The sequence below is a fragment of the Balaenoptera physalus genome (genome assembly GCF_965194825.1).
Source record: "Balaenoptera physalus genome assembly, chromosome: 13".
Taxonomy (NCBI): domain Eukaryota; kingdom Metazoa; phylum Chordata; class Mammalia; order Artiodactyla; family Balaenopteridae; genus Balaenoptera; species Balaenoptera physalus.
Window position 1 is genome coordinate 18653513 of NC_138892.1, and position 20241 is coordinate 18673753.

At 45.1% G+C, this 20241-nt stretch overlaps 1 protein-coding gene across 1 annotated transcript in view; it reads right to left on the minus strand.

Moving 5' to 3' along the window:
- Positions 1-20241, minus strand: part of STAB2 (stabilin 2) — a 179262-nt gene that overhangs the window by 49475 nt on the left and 109546 nt on the right. The window contains exons 31-41 of the mRNA XM_082419566.1: positions 19698-19834; positions 19152-19266; positions 16194-16271; positions 14019-14117; positions 13824-13931; positions 10301-10432; positions 7448-7576; positions 6162-6218; positions 5034-5129; positions 3436-3631; positions 1856-1951 (exon numbers count right to left, since the gene is read on the minus strand). Coding sequence (XP_082275692.1) covers positions 1856-1951; positions 3436-3631; positions 5034-5129; positions 6162-6218; positions 7448-7576; positions 10301-10432; positions 13824-13931; positions 14019-14117; positions 16194-16271; positions 19152-19266; positions 19698-19834 — 1243 coding nt within the window. The remainder of the gene's footprint in view (positions 1-1855; positions 1952-3435; positions 3632-5033; positions 5130-6161; positions 6219-7447; positions 7577-10300; positions 10433-13823; positions 13932-14018; positions 14118-16193; positions 16272-19151; positions 19267-19697; positions 19835-20241) is intronic.

The window sequence follows — 20241 nt, forward strand, 5'->3', positions numbered from 1 at the left end:
TCATGAGGGTGGAATCCTCACAAACGAAATGAGTGCCCTTATAAAAGAGACCCTGGAGAGCTCTCTTGCCTCTTCTGCCATAACATGAGAAGACGGCCGTATGCAACCCAGAAGGGGACCATCACTAGACCCCAACCATGCTGGCACCTTGATCCTGAACTTCTAGCCTCCAGAACTATGAGAAATAACTTTCTGTTGTTTATAAGCCACACAATCTACGGTGCTTTGTTACAGTAGCCAGAACAGACTAAGATATCTATGTTTTAGAAAGTTCTGTCTGGCAGCAGTGTGGAGTACGGAATGGAGGGAAATAGGACAGGAGGCAAAGAGATGAATCACAAGGCTGCTGGTGAGAGGAGCAGCAGGAGGACGGGCGTGAAAACTTGTCACAGCCTCCAGACTGTTCCCTGTCCCTTTAAATGTGGTTGGTCCTCCCATATACCATGCTCCTATAAGCATATAAATGACAGTCAAGGGTAAACCCCCAGATTATCCCTGGCTGCCGCTTATGTCTTGATCTAGGGATTCCCCCAGGCTGTCTTCCTGTTTATGTGACCCTGTTGCTCCCTGCTTCCCTCTCCCAGGCCCTCTGAACCCTGGCTCCACACACCAGCATTTGATATCTGCTCTAGGATGTCTTTTTGGCTCAAGACCACTCACACTTCCGACTTTAGCTTTTCAACAAAATCTGAGTTCTCTTGATTTTAACATCACCTGGAGCTTTGGGCAAAGACAATCCTTCTGACAACCCCACATTCCTGGAGCCCTCATTGGGCTGGCAGGCACCTGTGACTCCTCCCCAGCCCCTGCCCCAGGTGAGGGGGACTCTCTAATACTTGCTTCCAGGGGTATTCTCTCCAACCCAGTGTCAGGATGATCTTTGTAAAATGCAGATCACATCACATTGCCGCCCTGCTCAAAACCCTTGAATGGCTTCCTGTTGGCTCGGCAGAAGGTCCGCCGTCCTTAGCCTTTCACGAGCTCACTCCTGCCTATGCCTCTAGCCTGTTCTCATTCCGCTTTCCTCATTGCCTCTACATCCCTCCCATTCTGTAGTCCTTTGGTCCTGTAGATGTGCAGAGCCTTCCCACATCTTTGGGCTGTGCCACGAGCTTCTTTCTGCCTGAAATTCTCTCCCCTCTCATCACTCTCATGGGGGCACATTAGGAACCATCAGTGCAGTGTGGGGGCCTGGGGAAAACGAGCCTGCTCAGACCCTACTGGGGGGAAAAAAATTGATACAGTCTCTGGAGGACAACTTGGCAGTAAGCAGCAAATCTTTCCCCCAAACTGCCAACTTCTAACTCACCATCCCAAGGAATTTAACCAAATAAATTAATAAGACAAATGCAAATATATATATGAATATATATACGAATATATATATGAAAGAGATACTCATTGCAGCATTGTTTGTGATAGCAGAAAATTGATTTTAAGAGGCATGGTACAATCAGATAATGGGATATTGTATAGAAATTAAGAAAAATGATATTTATCTATATTTATTCACATGAAAAGATACTGATTATATATATTGTGAAGTGAAAGAGTAGGTTACAAAATTGTGTGAAGAGTACAGTCCCATACACACATTTATATACCTAGAACAAGGCTGGAAGGCCAATACAAAATACTAATGATAGTTTCTTCCCTGTCTTGGGAGTATGAGTAATTTTTATTTGCTTTTTAATGCTTTTCTTTATTTTACAATCTTTTTGGCTGCAAGTAGGAATTACCTTATCGCCAAAGGAAGAAATAAAGATACCATTTCTATTTTAGAAGGAGAAAAACATGTAGCTGCTGAGAAGTGAGGCTAAGAACAGATCATTAGTACCGAAAGGCTGGCTCTTACCATCGTCACATTTCACTCCTCGCCAGCCCACGTCGCAGTTGCAGGAGCCGTCACCCGCGGGTCCTTGATTGCATCTCCCATGGACACAAGTACACGCTAAGTGGAAAGACACCCACACGTTGTCAGACCTCTGACCCGTGTTCAACAATTCACTTTACATTTAATACTAAGGTTCACTTTGGTGCACGTAATTCTACTGCCTGGTTCTAGATGATCGTTGTTGCTAATGGGTTTGGGGGGTGGATTCCCAGGAAGGGCGGGGGCATAGGAGGGGGCTAACAGGTGAATCAGGTCATGCTTCAACAAAGACCACCGTTTGGGCACCGTGTAGCACTGTGGGGCAGTGACCCAAGCAATGTGAGAGTGTTTTGGCTGAGGTTATCTGAGGAATCGAGGTTATCTGAGGAATCACGGTTATACGGGACCCATTTGGGACAGAGCCATGTTTGTTCCCTAAGAGTAGACTTCAGAGAGAAGCCCACTCGGTTCCTATAAAGCCGGTGTGGCACCACCTTCTCTGACAACATAGAAATGCTGATTCCTTTGTTACACAGCAACATTGTGAGCCTCTTTGAGAACTGGATGAAAGTTAAAGGATGCCTTCCTCAGAAAAAAGCATTCAGCCTTGGGGGTGTGCTGGACCCCCTGAGGGTCATCTATGGATCCTAGGTTAGGAAATCCTGCATAAATGCAAGCAGATAATTCTTCCATATAACACAGAAAAAAATCACCACTATAATGCCAATTATATATTATACGGCCCAATTATACTGATTCAATTATATATTGATTTGGTTTGGCTTGGACTAGCTGTTGAGAAAACAGCAATAGCCAGGTCAAATATGTAGTTTTTAATACAAAGTAGAAAAAATGCTTCGTTTTCCCATCATGGATTAGGAAACCCCTTCTCCCACGTCAGCCCTCTCATAGGTGTGTGTCCCTGGGCACAAGAAAGTCAGGGTGAGAGAATGCAGATGACTCGACTAAAACAGATGATGATTTTTGTGAAAACAACGGAAAGCATGTGGCTGGCAGAGGATCAATCAGTAGAGTGACCTTCACGTAAAGGACATGATTCAAGAACAAAGCCTTGGAGGGAAGCGGGGTGTGCATTCAAATCTCATCAGGTGTGACCTTGGGGGAAGTCATTCAACCTCTTTGCCTTAAGTCCTCATTTGTAAAATGGGGATACGAATACTCAACTATACATGGTTCCTGTATGGATTAAATGAGATAATGTGCACAGATCTGCTTTTCAAACTATCAAGCAATGTCCAAAACAGAGCGTACCCACAGAGGACCAGCACACGCAGGCAAATACAGAAACGTGGGTGGGTTGGAGAATGTCAGTGAGCAGATCGGGGAGGGTTGATAAGTCCAGGTTAGTAACTGAAAATGTTTGGAATCACTGCCCATTGCAAATTACACAATACAGAAGTTCCTGTAATTGACATGAGAATGGGGGGGATTCCAGTCTGCCCTGGAGACCGGCTGGTGAGGAAGCACGTGCCGAATCACTCTTTTCTCCTGCATTTCCGGCTGGTTTCCGGCAGCCTGCCTGGGTCGGGGAGGGTGCGCACCTTGGTCGCAGTGGATGCCGTACTTGCCCTCTGTGCAGGTCTCACAGGCTGTCCCGCTGAAGCCCTCTCCACACACACACGTGCCCGTGCCGTTGACTCCGTCCAAGCAGATCCCGTTCCCAAAGCAGACGTTCTCGGCTTTTCCTGGGCAGGGCTGGCACTGGGGGCCAAAGTAGCCCGCACAGCATTCTCTCGTCTGAAACAGAAGGACCAGGCTGGGCTTGGACACGGCCACACTTCCATCCTTTGGTTTTGTCCAGCCACGGTGTGGACATCCTGCAGGTGGGACTGGATGTGTGTCCGTAGCTTTGACCCCTCGTGGAGGGGTTGGGAGGGATGGGGAGAGCAGCCCCCGAGAACCAGGTGAGGCTATGCCATCTCCAGGCGTGCCAGGAGCAGCGTGGAGGCTTCTGCCGAGGAGGCAGGAAGGAGGGGAAGGAAAAAGGCAAGCAGGAGGAGAGGACGAAGAAAAGCGAGAAAGAAGGAGGGGCAGCAGGAACAAAGTAAAAATAATGCAAGTGATGCCAGAGGGGCCCTCGCCATCCCCAAACCTGGCACCTTTGCGTTGTGTGTTATTTCATCTGGTACTGAAGGTCGGGAGGTGGGTGAGACCTTTGACATTCTATAAATGACTCTCTTTTAGTTCAGGGAAGCCCTGCAGGATATCTGCTTGCTTGAGCCTGCCTTTATTCTTGAGTGCATAAAAACACAAAATCTCCTGCAGCTGCAAGCTCCACAACTTAAGGGCCTAATCACCTGCCTCTGCTATGAGGCTATGTAGCTAGAGGCTATGTCTAGTCTTCTGCGAAAGAAGCAGGAGAGGACATTATAAAGAATTTTATAAAGAATTATAAAGAATTTTCCTGCAGATTCCAAAGTAACAGGTCAGAGGTGCCTAGCTCTGGGGTCCTGCTTTCTAAATGACCAGGTGCACCTGTTCTTCCCCTGGAGAGCTGCCCATTTCCTGTCTCTTTCGCTCACGGGGCATTTCCCCTGTTGTGAGAACAGGGAGATCCTCTTAGCCTCTCAGTCCCTCTTTTTCTTCATCATGCAACAGAATATTGCAGCTTTCACCAATGTGCTGACTTGCAGGGCTGTCCTGAATTTTAGTGCTACTGCTACTACTTTGAACGACAGTGGTAATGAAGATAATAAGGAGGAAGGGGAGGTGGCAGAAAGAATACATGCAGAGGGGGACTTCCCTGGTGGTACAGTGGTTAAGAAAACACCTGCCAATTCAGGGGACATAGGTTTGATCCCTGGCCTGGGAAGATCCCACATGCCGTGGAGCACCTAAGCCCGTGCGTCACAACTACTGAGCCCGTGTGCCACAACTACTGAAGCCCGCGTGCCTAGAGCCCGTACTCCGCAACAAGAGAAGCCACCGCAATGAGAACCTGCACACTGCAATGAAGAGTAGCCCCTGCTCGCTGCAACTAGAGAAAGCCTGTGTGCAGCAACGAACACCCAACGCGGCCAAAAAAAAAAAAAAAAAAAAAAAAGAATACATGGAAAGGCACTTTGAAAAGTATAACACGTGATTACATTTCTCAATGCTGCTGCAATAGTTAGAAGGCTTATTAAATCATTATACTCACAATGACAGTTTTCACACACTTTGGCTGGCACCCAATGAACAGGGATCGCTTGCCCATGAAATAAATGGTATAGAGACATTTCTTCGTCTCTGCACCCTATGAAATAATAATGATTATATCAGCTTTTCAGTTAGAACAAAGCTTTCCAATCTCTAAAAGCAAGTAGGTGGGTGATACATTGCTGTCTCTCTAACTGAAATGTTCTGGAAAAGGAGGGGGTTGGCTTCTTGGAGCTGCTTCATAAGAAAGAAAATGCAAAATCACAATGTTGGCTGCCAGAATACCAGGTGGCAAAATTCAGATAATTATCCCTTACGGTAGTACTCTGTAAAAAGAACTTTTCTTTAGAAGACTAGCTCAAGTTAGGAAGAATCACAGAGTCAATCAGATAAAAACATCCTACCAACATTCCACATTGAGATGAGGCTTGGTTTCTGTTTATTTATTGGTTGATATTCTGCCTTGGTCTGAGACAAGATTAAGGCTGCTTACAAAGACTTATAATATACAAGAATAAATGCAAACTCAAGTGAGAAGAGTCAGCGTTGTTAGATATAAAGTACTATTACGCAACGGAAGGTACATGAGAGTTGATTCTTTGTAATGGCTGGAGTATCATCAGAGCTAGCTTTTGCAGTAAACAGCTATAAGAAATATAGATGGGTAGTTAATTCAAAGACATGTCTACCTCCCCCCAGGTCTGTCATGTGTTTCTCAGAGAAAGTTAGTTGTAACTTCAACTGTAAAGGGAATCAGGAAGGTGGGACTCCTCCAGGTTGGATACCGAGTTGGATATGGAGTTTGCCTCCTTTGATGAGCTTTCTTGCTCCTGTGCTTAACCGGCTACTGGAATATGAAAGATGTAGTATGAAAAATCCCTTCCTGCACTGGGTGTTGGTTGAGATGAACCCCTGTTTCTATTTATGTATTAATTAAATTTTTGCTTTGGTCCAAAAAAAAATAGATTTAAGACTTTAGAAAGATGCATACAAGGTAAGAAGGTAAGATTAAATTAAAATCAAGTGAAGGAATGAAGGCAGTGAAATGAGTTGTGCTTGAGACTCATTTTCTAATTTGGACCTCCCTGGGATCCAGAAACAGTTTTATCAAAACAGACAAAATACTTACTAGTGGTTTAGTTCCAAACGGGCAGATCGGCTGCTGGGGACACTTCCCACACTTTCCCTTAGTAAAACACAACCAAAGTGAGTATCTCATGGTTATTAGTTTTAGTGCAAAACGAGGCTACAAATATTTTCCAGACATGGAGCTGGGAGGTTTTAGGCTATAAAACTGAAAACCAGAAACTCATCTGGTCAACCTCTTTAATGTCCTTTGAGACAAACACTTCAACTACTTTGGGTCGTGGACACTGGAGCATCACTTTCTCTACTATACACTTCAGATGCTCATAATCTTGTAACCTGTGAGGGGGTCTTAACTCACTTAAATCCTAATTCCTTTAACAACAACTCTCATTTATTGAAAACCCACTACTTAGTGAATTGGGCCGGGTTCTGAGACTAAAGGATGCATCACGTGCAGCGCCCAGCCATGGGGTCCGCGTGGAGATAATATTCACTATCATAAAAAAAAGAGCACAAGTTAAGAATGACAGGCATTTTTAAGTGCAGCCTGTTCCTAAAACAGGAGGAGACCAATGTGACTAGTTCTTAACTCGGCGCCTACTGGACGGTATTGTGTGGTCGTTCACAGTTCTGGCTCTGGGGCCAGACTGCCTGGATTTGAATGCCTTCTCTGCCACTTGCTAGCTCTGTGAACCTGCGGGTGTTACTCAACCTCGCTGGGGCTCATTTTTCCCCATCTGAAAAATGGGCGGAGTAATAGTACCTACCTTGTTGTGAGGGTTACCTGAGTTAATACATGTAGAATGCTTAGAGCAGTGCCTGGCACATAAAAAATGCCCAGTGAATGTCAGCAGTTATTACTATTACTGAGAGACCCTACACCATCTCATGGAGTAAAAAGTCTCCATTACTGCACCCTATATTATACTGAAATGATCCATTCCCATATTGTCTCTCCTGCTAGACCAGGCTTGGCCAAAACCTGTCATGGGTGCACCATACCCTACCCCCCCCCACCTGTGTCTATGCTGGGTGCGGCACATTTTCTCTTTGAGGAAGGCCTTGGCTCCAGAAGCCTCCTGTCTCCTCAACATAACCCTCCAGGCAGCCTTTCAAGGCACTAGACTGTGAGCCCACTGAGGGCAGGGGTCATGTCTTATTTATTTTTGTGGAGCCACAGCCAAGTACGCTCCTTGGCATTTAGAGATGTTCATGCAGTGTTTTTTGCACTGAACTGAGATACTCTGATAGATGAGTCCTACGCTCAAAATTATAAAAAATAAGCCAACACTCTTTAGCTCATCATTGGCCTCGGATAGAACTTACTCGAAGGATAGTAGTGTCATTAATATCACATCTATTCTTCTGAATTTCCAGAACTTTCCCCAAGCCATGGATCACTCCCTTGTCAGTGGCTACATTGGTGTAGTTTATCGGAGCCTCATTTACGTAGAGCTGTGAATAGAGGGTTAACTGTAAGTTTTTACTAGAGTGATTTTAAGGGAAATGAGGACGATGGGAATTGGAGGATATCAATATGACAACGGCCTAGGAGATATTCCAAGATTCACCTGGCAGGTAGCACAGTGTAGTGGAGAGAGCTCTGCCCTAGGAGAGGGGAGTCTGAGTGACAGTCCTGCATCTGGCACCTTCCAGCTGTGTGACCTTGGGCCAGTTGCTTTTCCTCTGTGAATCTCAATTTTCCCTTTTGTAAAAGGCAGAGGTTGTTCTAGATAATCTCCACCCTTCAAATGATCGGTTTTTATTGTTTAAAAAATTCTGAGTCATGATCGTTATGTTAGTGCCCCTGATAAAATGGCTCCACGGATGATGGATGTGCTTGGCTGTGCTGGTTATTGGTGGTCCAGGAGGTGTGGATGCCTTCCAAAGCCAAGACATGGAGAACGAAACTCAGCGTCCTTTTAGCATATCTCTACTTCCTGGTTAATTTGCAAGCACCCCTAAGTAAGGCTAAGTGACTGTTATATAAGAATAAAAATAACTAGCATATTTGACTGTTTTAGAATTTGTAAAAAGTGTTCCACCAGATAGCATCACTTCCCAGTGTAAGGAGACTGCTCAGAGGTCTGCATTACCATACCATGTTTCCCTTGGGGCTTCTTCGGAGTTCATGGTATATTTGTATTGTCTTTGCCTAGTGTGTCCGTAAGCGTCCAAGACATGGGAACTAAATTTCTAAATGTTGCCAAATTAAATTCAACTTTGAGTTGTAACTTGTTTTGTTTTGATTTTTTTAAATGGGAGCACACCTTAATGATTACTTAGCAAAATAAGTAAAGCCGTTAATTCATTCATTAATATAACTAATATAACTGAAAACAAATGGTTGTTTGAAAAATTGAGAGGTGGTGTGGATGTGTGTGGGGTGTGTAGCAAGGCCGAGGTTGGGAGAAGAGGGAATTCTTTATTGTACTAAACAGATGTCAACTTCATATCTCATAAGGGTTTAAAAATGATTAACATCTCCCAAACTCCCCACTGCATCAAGATTAAAATGACTCTACTAAGTGTTTAAATCTGAACTTCCACTGAATGCTAAAGTCCCTGATGATTTACTTGGAGTCAAGTGAATTTCCACTGGATGTTGGGGTAAATCACGGCTGAGGTCCACAGAAGTGGTCCAGGGTCTGTGCAGACTTGGAAAAGAAGCAGGGGGCCTTACTTATGGTGTCAAACGGTGATTGCAAAACAAATTTGTAGAATTCCAAGATGCTGAGCTATTTTAAAATATCAAAATGGCAGAACTTCGGATGCTGTAATACTGTTGATTTGGCATTAGAAAAAGTCTGAATCATTTTTATTGTGAGATGTATTCAAAGAATTACGGGTTGCATTAAAATTTTGATCTGAACACAAGTTTACTCATTTAGAGAGCATTTTTCTACATCTTCTTTGTCCTAAGAGTAAATGAGTTATCAACGCAAGCAAAACCTCTATTGTAAGATTGAACTATTTGTTTATTGTAAGATAAAGCCTCTATTGTAGAAAGGAAGAAAAAAAAAAAAGCTCTAGATCAAAGACTTTCCAAACACATGAAAAATAAATGTGACAGGATCAAAACTGATTCAACTAACTGCACTGGAATATTCATTTCTACATGATGAAATAAAAGATGACATAGATTAAAAACAGAAACAAAAATGTAAGGTCTTTATCAACAAAAATTGCCTTACCTGGAAAAAAAAGAAAATGTATTTAAAAGGATCTCCTCAAAATTATTACACAATAGGTAAGATTATTTATAGGAGTCAGAGGGAAATATTTGGAGTTAGATTATTCCCTAAGTAATGAAGAACCATGAAGACGTCTTTTTTTTTTTTTAACCTGAGCATGTTAAAAGAAAAACTGTACACAAAATTCACTTGTACTTCAATGATGATAACACTGAGAAAATTATTTTCAAAACTGCACTTTTTTACAGGGACCAATTAATATTATTACTTAAAAATTTGCAATTAAACTTTCTTTACTTTAACATAGTGCTTAGTTTATCCTAAATAATCATTCATTTTTATTAATTTTTCTTATGAGAATGTATACTAGAGTTACGCAGTGAATTTCTTGTTGAATTTTCAGATTGATTGATGTTTGAAGTAGGTACAAAGAATTTTATATTGAAATACTTAAAATATGTATTTAGTCTCAATTCTTTCTACGAATTCTAAACACTTAAGTACTTAGGGGTTGTGTGAGATTAATACTGGAATACTGGTATGGGAGTCAGTTGGTCCTAGGTCTGCAGTCTGTACGATCAAGCAATGATAATAATGTTTATTCATTTAGCTGCTGGAGTCATGAGGCTCCTTATACCCTGGGGCCAGTGCCACTTCCTGGGGGTCAGGTTTTGCTGCCGGGTTCCTTTCCATCTTGGAGGTGGCTTGGGGGCTGTCTGTTTGTTTGTTAGGAATCAGAACTGAAGGGACCTGTGACTGCTGGGATTCAATCTCCTTATCAGCCAGGCCACACTGATGATTTGGTGACAGGGAGGGGGAAGGGGAGCTTCCCAGTCTGGCTGAGTCATTACTTTACGGTGAAACACAGACAACTGTCTTCTGTAGAGAAGGCTTAGGAAGTGCTGGGGACATTACGCAATGCAAAAGTGATGACAGACATGGAGCTAGGACACCCACCCGTGGGTTTTAAGGGAAAGGATCGCACCTGGTCGTTGCGGAGGAAGAAGCCAAGGAGGTAGGAGAAGCCCAGCATGGTCTCCCGGTGCATGCCGTTGTGCAAGTCATTCTTCAGCAGTTTCTCCTCCAAGACCACGTGATACTTGAGTACGTCCTCCTCCTGGACAACACACAGAAGGGAAAGTTAACCCACAAATCAGCCGGTCCCCGGGCACTTACTGGGCTGCCCTGATGTCCAGGCACCGTGGGGTTTAAGAGCAATAGCTTGTTGAACTGGAAGTTTCGCCCGAGGCATCAGGGCACAGTAGATAATAAATACTAAACCCGGGACAGATCACCTTGGGGAACTTGCAGACTTTCCATGTAGGATGGTCAAGAACTCATTACGGGACCCTAAAACCCGGAGTGAGGGCAGAAAAGGTTGGGGAGGGGATTTTAAAGTTGATTTCTTTGGTGAGAGCAGCTGTGAAGAGAGTCCCCACACCCCAGCCTGCCTTTCACCTCAGGGGTCATGAGAGGAGGCTCAATGGGATATTTCAAAGGGCTTGATCTGTGTCCTCTGCAGACAGGGTAGCCTGTGGGGTGTCACTCAGGCCTGAGCAATCTTGTGCCAGGGACTGCTGGCAGGTTGACCCCCAGCGGAGGGGTCAGGCTGTCACCGCACTGAGACAGGCCTGCACTCCCAGCATTGACATGGGACAAGAGAGTACAGGTGTCCTGTGGACCAGAGGGCTGGCCGTGTCTGAGAGGGCTGGTGCCTTAGGTCCTATCCTAGATGGCTTTCTGGAAGGGCAGACAGGCCTCCCCAAGGGAAAGGCTGGAGGTGGCCTCTGGATGCTGAGGGTCCACTGAGAAAAAAAAGTGGCTGTAGGAAGAGATGCATGCACACAGGTGGGGGGAACTGCAGTCAGAGACCACCAGGGATGGGTGGGGTCTCCAAAGAACCCATCAGAGAGCGAGAGAGCGAGAGCGAGAGAGCAATGGCATCTCAAGACGGTACCAGTTAGATAAGAACTTCCTGCTCTCTTAACATCTCTTCCCGACCATCACCAGGTCCTAACTGCAAACCCGGTGAGACCAAAACGGAATTCAGTGAGATCAGGAAAGGAAATAGAAGCGTCATATGGGGAAGGAGAGACGGTGAATTATTGTCTCAGCTCCAAACCACCCTCTGCACTGTTTCTGCGGTGGGGCTGGGACCACAGCCCACACTTCTCCTCTGCCAGGTCTCCTGTTTGGCTCTGCCAGTGGAAAGTGCTCGAGGGAGACCGTGAGGCCTGTTGGAGGGATCTCCTCTTCCTGCATGCTTCCTGGTCCTGGGGGCATCACCCCAGCTGCACGTCATCGCCCTGCCAGCGGCAGCTGGATCCGAGTGGCAGAGGCCTGTCACTCCCAGACTGGCCTTATCATGTCCCCCTCCCCCTAAGACGCCAGCACCAGCTGGGCAATGGCATCTCCGAGACGCCTGGGTCTTGGACCCCCAGGGACCCTCCTCCAATGTCAGAGCCACAAGCAGAATGGCACCCCGTCCTCAGAGGTCTGCGTTACAGCTCTTTCAGGCTCCTCCATGTTTCTAAGTTTTAGTTGTTCTGACCTCTTTCCTCTGTTCTCCCAGGCTTTGGGGTTATAGATGCTTCTATGCTATCTCCTTTTTACCTTTCAATTATATTTATATAACTTCATACCCAATAAACAATTCATAATATTGAATTCTCTCTGGTACGGTTTCTGTCTCCTGATGGACCTTGATTTTTTTTTTTTTTTTAGCAATAATTTTTACCTTTCCATACTGATTTTTTTTCATGGAAAGGCATTTTGTTTTAAATATAGCAGTGTGTACATATCAATCCCAAACTCCCAATCTATCCCTCCTGCCACCCTCTGATGGACCTTGATTGATTCAAAGACCATACCCCCTCCTCCAGTTTCCTGTCTGGACAAAGCCCAGCATGGAGCAGTGAGGAAAGAAGATTTAATTCTAAATCCAATTCAAAATGTTGATTTTTTACAAGGAGCTGGATTTTTCTTTTTTTTTTTTAACTTAATTGAGACTGTGTTTGTGACTTACAGCGATGATAGGACTTTCTGGGGAAGCAGAAAGGCTGCGGGATTGCCTGAGGGTTTATCCCAGAGCAGGAGAAGAATATTCCCCACTGAACAGGTTCAAAGGGCTGGGGGAGGGCTGGGGGTGAGGAGACACAGTAAAGAGGATTTCCACTTCCATCCCAGGAGTCCTGCTTGCTCAACACGGCAGTTACAAAAGTCTAACACACCGTTCCTCCCTTCACAGAGTTTTCATCCAATTGGAGAGCTAAGACACACCCGCCTGAAAAGACAGTTCCTTATACCAGGTGTGTAAGTGCTGAAGGGCGTACTAATGGTCTGAATTCAGAGGCAGGAGAGATTTTCTGCAGCTCAGGGGCCAGAGCCAGCTTGTCTGAGGAGGTGAGACTGGACTTGAAGAATGGGTATATGTATAGATGATTCACTTTGTTATAAAGCAGAAACTAACACACCATTGTAAAGCAATTATACTCCAATAAAGGTGTTAAAAAAAAAAAAGAATGGGTGGGGAGGACTCAGGAGGCATTGGAAGGAGGAAGGGCAGCGTTCCTGATTGAGTGGGCGGGGGTGTGTGTGCGTGTTTGTGTGTGTAGATAGGAGCAAGGGCACTGAACATGCCTTTGCTTTCTTTGGGGTCTGTATGACATCACTCTGGTTAGACCACATGGTATCTGCAGAGAATGGACGGGAGACAGCAGTGGGCCCAAGGGTGGCTTAGCGGGACTTCAATTATCAGCCCCCGTCTCCTTAGCACCCATCATCTCAGTCACCCTATATAAAGAGAGAAGTGAAAACAGCGTGCTTGCTGTGCAATTACAGCTTTAAACGTGTCCTCCCACTATGGGGCTGGGTGCGGGGCACCCCTGGGACCCTTCTAAATGGAAATTCTGGCGCCAGCACTGAATAGAAGGTAATTGTGGCCAGTGTATGGAGACCCTAAGAACCTGGGGAGGTAGCTTGGACTTAGTCATTCAGGAAATGGAGAGCCACCCAAGGGTTTTGAGCCAGAGAGTGACAGGATTGGAGCTTTTAATTATTTCACAAAGTCTTTTGACAAGTTCTGACTGTTCAGCCCCAGATGTTAGGAATCAGAGAAGACAGAGGCTGGGAGAATAGGAGGAAGACAGAGACAGTGAACTCCCTCTAGGTCCCAGCTGCTGACAGCTCACTGCATGGGACCAGGGAGAAGCCAGGGAGGGGAGGAGGGGTGGCCATGAAGATGTATCCAGGTTCCTGGGATGCCCGCATCCTTGTGTATGTGAGCCTGAGTGTGTGCTTCCAGGGGTACAAACTAAATACGTGAGTAGCTCTGGCTGGGGGGAGGTTCGGGTATGCAAGAGTCTCTGCTCAAGTTTATGTTAAATATCTGGATATCGACAAAGAAGTTTTGATGAAAGAGTGAAATGGTACATGGTTGATGGACTGAAAAACCTTAAGTGTTTGAATTTCCAGGAAATAATTTCCCAGGTTATTATTGCTGATACTACCAGAGTTGTGACCTTCTTCTCCCGGATGTAACTCTCAATGGCGTCGTTGTTTGGAGCAAACACCGTGTAAGTGTCAGCAGCCTCGATCGAACTTGCCAGATTATGTTGCTGTGATGGAAAGAGACAGGAGCGCGTGAGGGACTTCTGTTCCCAGGTAACCCGAGCAGAGGGTCATGCAGAGAACGTGGTACTTGCAATTATGTAGCCCCGGAAGATGGAATAGTCAGGCATCTGGTCCAGCCGGGTGAGTAGGTTTGGTAAGGAGCCAGTTAGACCTCTTTGGGGAACCAGAACCTGGGAAAGGAAGCCCCAAAATTCTGTTAGCCTGCGTTGGTAGGACTTGCTGCTCTCTAGTACATAGGTTCATGTCACATAACAATATGTGATCATGAAGCCTCTGCAAATAGAGAACAAGGTACCTTTTCCTTTGATCGTCTGCAAGACCAAATAGTGGTGCGTAGTTGGGGAAGTGAAGTGGGTTGGACTTCAGCCCTACTCCACCACCAGACCAGGTACCTCTAGGCAGGGAACAACCTGCACAACTGTTCATGGTGGCCCTAACAAAGGGGGCCACAGTGTCCAATGGACAGGTAGAAAAGGAGCTCCTTAACGAGCCACTGCAACCCAGAGGCTAAGCGGTGAACTTGAATCAGTTGACGTGCATCCATGGATCTTTGTGTCCACATAAACTTCTTCCTCAATCCAGTTACCTAGCCATGAGGACCCTCAGTGGTCTCCTTTGAGAAGTGAGGAGAATGGCACATACTTTCTTACAGTTGTTATAAAAATCAAATGAGATAATGCAATACATGACACCTGGCACAATGCCTGGCACCTAGAGGGCTGTCAATCATTCCAATATTACTGCACACAAGGTGAGGTGGTAATGCTGATGAGGGACAGAGAAAAGATTCAGCTCCACCCCTCCAGGACATGCCATCATATGGGGGTTCACGACCTATTCCATCAAGAACTATCAAAACAAGGGGGCACAGTTATGCCAAATGAGTTCTATACTGAGAAATCCCACGGGATTTCAGAGGAAGGAAAAGGGAATAAAAATGACATTTATTGAGGTCTCCCTAGGCAGCAGACAGTGAGAGAGAAGGTGTTGTTTAATCCTCATAGGGAAGAAAAATGGAGCTCAGAGAGGTTATGTAACTTGCCCAAGTTTACACAGTTAGTTAAGTGCCTGAACGAGATGCTGTATGATTCTAGAACTTACCCTCTTGACACTATGTCAGCCTCGGTGATATGGGCTGCAGGGATCAGGGATGGCTTCACAGAGGAGGTGGGACTTGAACTGGCCCCCGTGATAATAACACTCAGTACAGGACATGGGTTGAGGTGCCATTTTACTAATGAGGTTGTGTTCATCAAAAATGTAAATGAGAAGAAGAGGTAATTTTACGCTTTAAAAAAAGATTTTTTTTAGTACTTTGAAAAGCCAGTATTGGAGAAGAAAAATACTCTTGGTAAGTAATATTGCTTTCTGATAAATGAAGCCATAAGCCCAGTATAGTTCCCCGCAAATGACCTATCACTTGCTCAAAAAATAGTGTATTTTTTAATGCCTCTTGGTAATACAAGAGAATTGCAAGGTCTTTGCAAAGTGTTGCACTCAGAAGTCTTATAAGAAGCCTCTCTTTTCTGAACAGAAACAGTTAACGTGTTCTGTAACTTGAAATAAAAAAGTATGTAAGTGCCAAGTGAGAATAATTTTAGTTAAAATGCAATTAGTTAATTGTCTTTTCTAATCTTCCGCTTTTCAAAATTTCCCAATATACCCTAAATTCTAACTTTAATTTTAAATGAAGATATTAATATAGTAACTGAAAATTATAGGATAGCTTAAAAGCTCGTTTCCCATTAAACGTTTTTTTTTTTTTCTATTTCATACCTTTGAATACTGTTGAATTGCATCTTAGAAGAAAATAAAAATTCTACAATACGCTTCCTACCCTTTTCCATTTTTTTTTCTAGGGCACAATAATGCAGAGGGGAGTGGACCAGTGATACATAGCCAGCTGCCTCTCCTCCAGTTCTTGATTATATCTAATCTGGGCGTATGGACTTCCCAATACTAAGGTTCCCGTGTACCTTGTAAGATGTTCTGATAACTAAGAAATATGATATATGTGGCCACACATTATACAGGACCCACTGCAGGATATAGGCTGAGTATATAGCAACTGAGTCTTACGGAATGAGTAGAGCCTCTAAATGGTTTTAAAATAAAAATAATGAAGCACAATACAGGTTATTTGTATATTAAGGCTAAGTATTTTTTCCCCAAAAAGATACTGCACAGGAGGATAAATAACAAAAGGAGGAGAGATTCAACATGTGTGGGAGGAGGCGATTTTGTACCTTGTTGATGATGTGTATCACTCCATTTGTGGCTGCATTGTCACCATCAATTACGGACGCTCCTTCGATTGTGATATTCTGTAAACACACCACAGTGAGAAGGTGAGTCCCTATAGAGTACACCCAGGGATTGAATTATTTCTGGGTTTCCCACTTTTGAGTAGTAGTGACCTTCTCACTTTTGGACCATGACACAAAGTCAGAAATATTTTTAAATTGTGAGCCTTTTGACATTACACACACACACACACACACAATTGAAATGAAATAATACTTTCCTCTACCATGTGGGAGGCACCTGGTCATCGATTCTACTCTATTTCATTCTATTTCATTAAAAAAGTGCTGGGGGCTTCCCTGGTGGCACAGTGGTTAAGAACCCGCCTGTCAATGCAGGGGACACAGGTTCGATCCCTGGTCCGGGAAGATCCCACATGCCGCAGAGCAACTAAGCCCGTGCACCACAACTACTGAGCCTGCGCTCTAGAGCCCACGAGCCACAACTACTGAGCCTGCGTGCCACAACTACTGAAGCCCATGCACCCCAATTACTGAAGCCCACGCCGCCTAGAGCCCATATTCCACAACAAGAGAAGTCCCCACTCGCTGCAACTAGAGAAAGCCCGTGTGCTGCAAAGAAGACCCAACGCAGCCAAAAAAAAAAAGTGCTGGCTGAGGCTTACTAAAGTGACCCTGCAGTTGGAAAAACACCGCAGATAGTGTTGTGGGTTGAATTGTGTCTCCAAAATTCGTATGTTGGAGTCCTAACCCCCAGTGCCTCAGAATGTGACCTTATTTGGAGACCGGGTCTTTACAGAGGTAATCAAGTTAAAATGAGGTCATTAGGGTGGGCCCTAATCCAGTATGACCGGTGTCCTTAAAAGAAGAGGATATTTGGGCACAGACAGCTATGTAGGGAGAAGACCATGCGAACATGAGGACGGTCATCTACGAGCCAAGGAGAGAGCCTGACCTCAGTCCTCAGACAGAACCAACCTTGCCCACACCTTGACCTTGGACTTCGAGCCTCCAGAACTCTGAGACAAAAATTTCTGTTGTTTAAGCCACCCAGTCTGTGGTTCTTTGTTACAGGAGGCCTAGCAAACTAATACAGATAGTTACTGACTTTTCAAGAATATTAATTACACGGGGAAAGGAGCTAAGTAAACCCAAATGCCCGCTCACGCAGCCACCGACCAAGCATGGGCTCCCCTCTCTCTGGTTTCCTCTCCTCTTCTCCCACCACTGCCCTTTGTCTGAAATTCCTCCTGGGAACCCTGGGTGCAGAGGGGACTTGCCTCACCCTGAGCACATGAGCAGAGGTCCTGAAACAAACATTCCTGGCTACCTTGCACATCTCTTCTGGTTGCAGGGAGACATTTATATCAGACATAAGAAAGAACCCATTACAACTGTGCCTTTGATGGTTAGCTCCTCCAGCTCACAGGTCTTGATTGATTTACTTCTGAATCTGCGGAACCTGGGATGAACCTTCCCAGGGTGGGTGTTCAATTAATGCTTGCTCAGAGCATCAGTGATTTAAAACACCAATGGAAAACCACCCATTGTCTGATATATGCATGTAACGTTCTAGAATTATTGTAATAAAATGTAAAGAGTCCATGGGACCATATGTAACTCTTTTCTGCTTTCTAAAAGGAATGATCTGATGAAGCACAAATACTTAGGTAATACTAGGCATAGAGCCTTTTCACAGCGCCATCACTGATGGGTAGGTAGGCAGAAATGCTTTAGAGCCGCAATTCTAGAACATTCTGACTCTGGCCCATGCTCCATTGATGGGGCAGTTCTCATTTCCCAGTAGAGTCTCCATTTTCATCTTGTTCAGTTCATAGAAAGAGCTTTAAAACACTGCCTCATTCAGCAGGGCAGCCAGACTTCCTCACAGAAAACTGAATCCAAGTCCTTGAAACACTATAGAAAAAGCCAGAAGGTGAGCTTCTACAGGTCTCTGATCTCCTGTGCACTGTCCTGTCTCCAACACTCAGATCAGTTCCTGGAGCACAGGAGGTGTTCAAAAAGTATCTGTTTATTCTTTTGGCTGCATCGGGTCTTAGTTGAGGCACGCGGGGTCTTCGTTGAGGCATGCGAGATATTTCGTTGTGGCGCGTGGGCTTTTCTCTAGTTGTGGTGTGCAGGTTTTCTCTCTCTAGTTGCAGTGCTTGGGTTTCAGGGTGCATGGGCTCTGTAGTTGTGGAGTGCAGGTTCCAGAGCTTGTGGGCTCTGTAGTTTGAGGCACGCGGGCTCTCTAGTTATGGCGTGCAGGCTTAGTTGCCCCGCGGCATGTGGGATCTTAGATCCCCGACCAGGGATTGAACCCACATCCCCAGCATTGGAAGGCGGATTCTTTACCACTGGATCACCAGGGAAGTCCCAATAAATATCTGTTGACTGACCCTAGCTTAATATAAAATTGTAGTAATCTCGAATGGCTCAATTAGTAGGTTTCCAATAACCAGCTCTTAACCACACATAAAAATCAAAGTTGTGAAACTGTGCGGCCTTCACCCAGTAGAAATGAAAGGATTGACTTTCCGGATCAGTCTGTTGTCTGTCAGGAACAGCCTGTGGCCAACCAGTGGGCAGAGAGCTTCATTTTATACTATCCCTGCTACAGAGAGAGTGTGTGTGTGTGTGTGTGTGTGTGTGTGTGTGTGTGTGTGTGAGAGAGAGTGTGTGTGTGTGCGCACGTGTGTGTGAGTGTGAGAGCGTGTGTGAGTGTGAGTGTGTGTGAGTGTGTGTGTGTGTGTGTGTGTGTGTGTGTGTAACAATACAGGTTGCTAATTGTTGAAGCTGGGTGATACCTACATGGAGGTTTTATTCTCCATTTATTTTTGCTCATGTTTGGAAATTTCCCTAACAGAAAAAAACTAAAAGTACACTATGAACAGAGGTCACAAGTTTCCACTAAACAGACACAATACGATGCTCCCTTACCCCATCCGCCTTCGCCAGGTGGAGGAAGTTGCCCTGCAAAGACGTTGCCAGCATGTCAGAAGGTGACAGGGCCTGCAGATCGGCCACTCCATACGTGCCCAGTAGCGTATGGTACCTACAACAACAGTCCATAAGGGCTGTAATGAGGTGTCAATGCTTGAGGCAGTGGCATTGTGAGGAGTTAAGAGAGTAGGTTCTGGAGCCAGACTACCAGGTTCAAAATCTCCCCCTGCAACTTCAGCCATGGTACCTGGGGTTAGTTAATCAACCACCCTGTGCCTCGGTTTCCGCATCTATAAAATGGGAATAATTCTGTCTATTTCACGGGGTCCTTGGGAGGATTAACTAGGTTGTACATAAAGCAGTTAGCACAGAACTGGCTGTCAGTCATGTTGACGACTTCCATCCTGGGGTAAGGAGGTGAGGGGGTCCTGGAACATGGTCAGTTGCATGGATCTGAAGGACCATGTAGCCTCCCTTCACTGAACTTCATTCACACTGATGCCAGTAAGATATCATGAAGAATAAAACACACATAATACCTACTTTATGAGGGTGGGAATATTGCTCTTGGTCAACCAAAAGGCTTTCTCATCTTGGTCCATGTCCTCAATGGCTTGTTGGGAAGGCACGAGGACGGTGAGGTTTGAGGCGGCTGACAGCATGGGTTGTAGGGAAGCGTTCTGAATCGCAGAGGGAAAAGAAACTGGCCTCACTCATGTCAGAGGACAAATGCTGACTTAATGCTTGGCAGAGATGACAATTTCCCGTGTGATACAGTTTCAGAGATACCGGGAAGGTCCTAGGGACCCCTTTCCCAAATCGATCCCACCTACTGGCTGATGCCCCTCTTCCCTCTGAGACTCATTCCTTGTATTTCAACGTGTGACCCTTGACAAAAGGCAAAGTTTCCTGATCAGGTCACACTTGAGTCATTATCAGTCATTCACCCTTTAGTCTAAATGAAGAGGCAGAGAACAGTCTTGACAGTGTCATGCGTGTGTGTGCACACGTGTGTACAGAGAACCTTGAGAATCCTTGGATGCCTTTGGAATAAGGATGGTGGGAAGATTACAGGAACAGTTTCAGC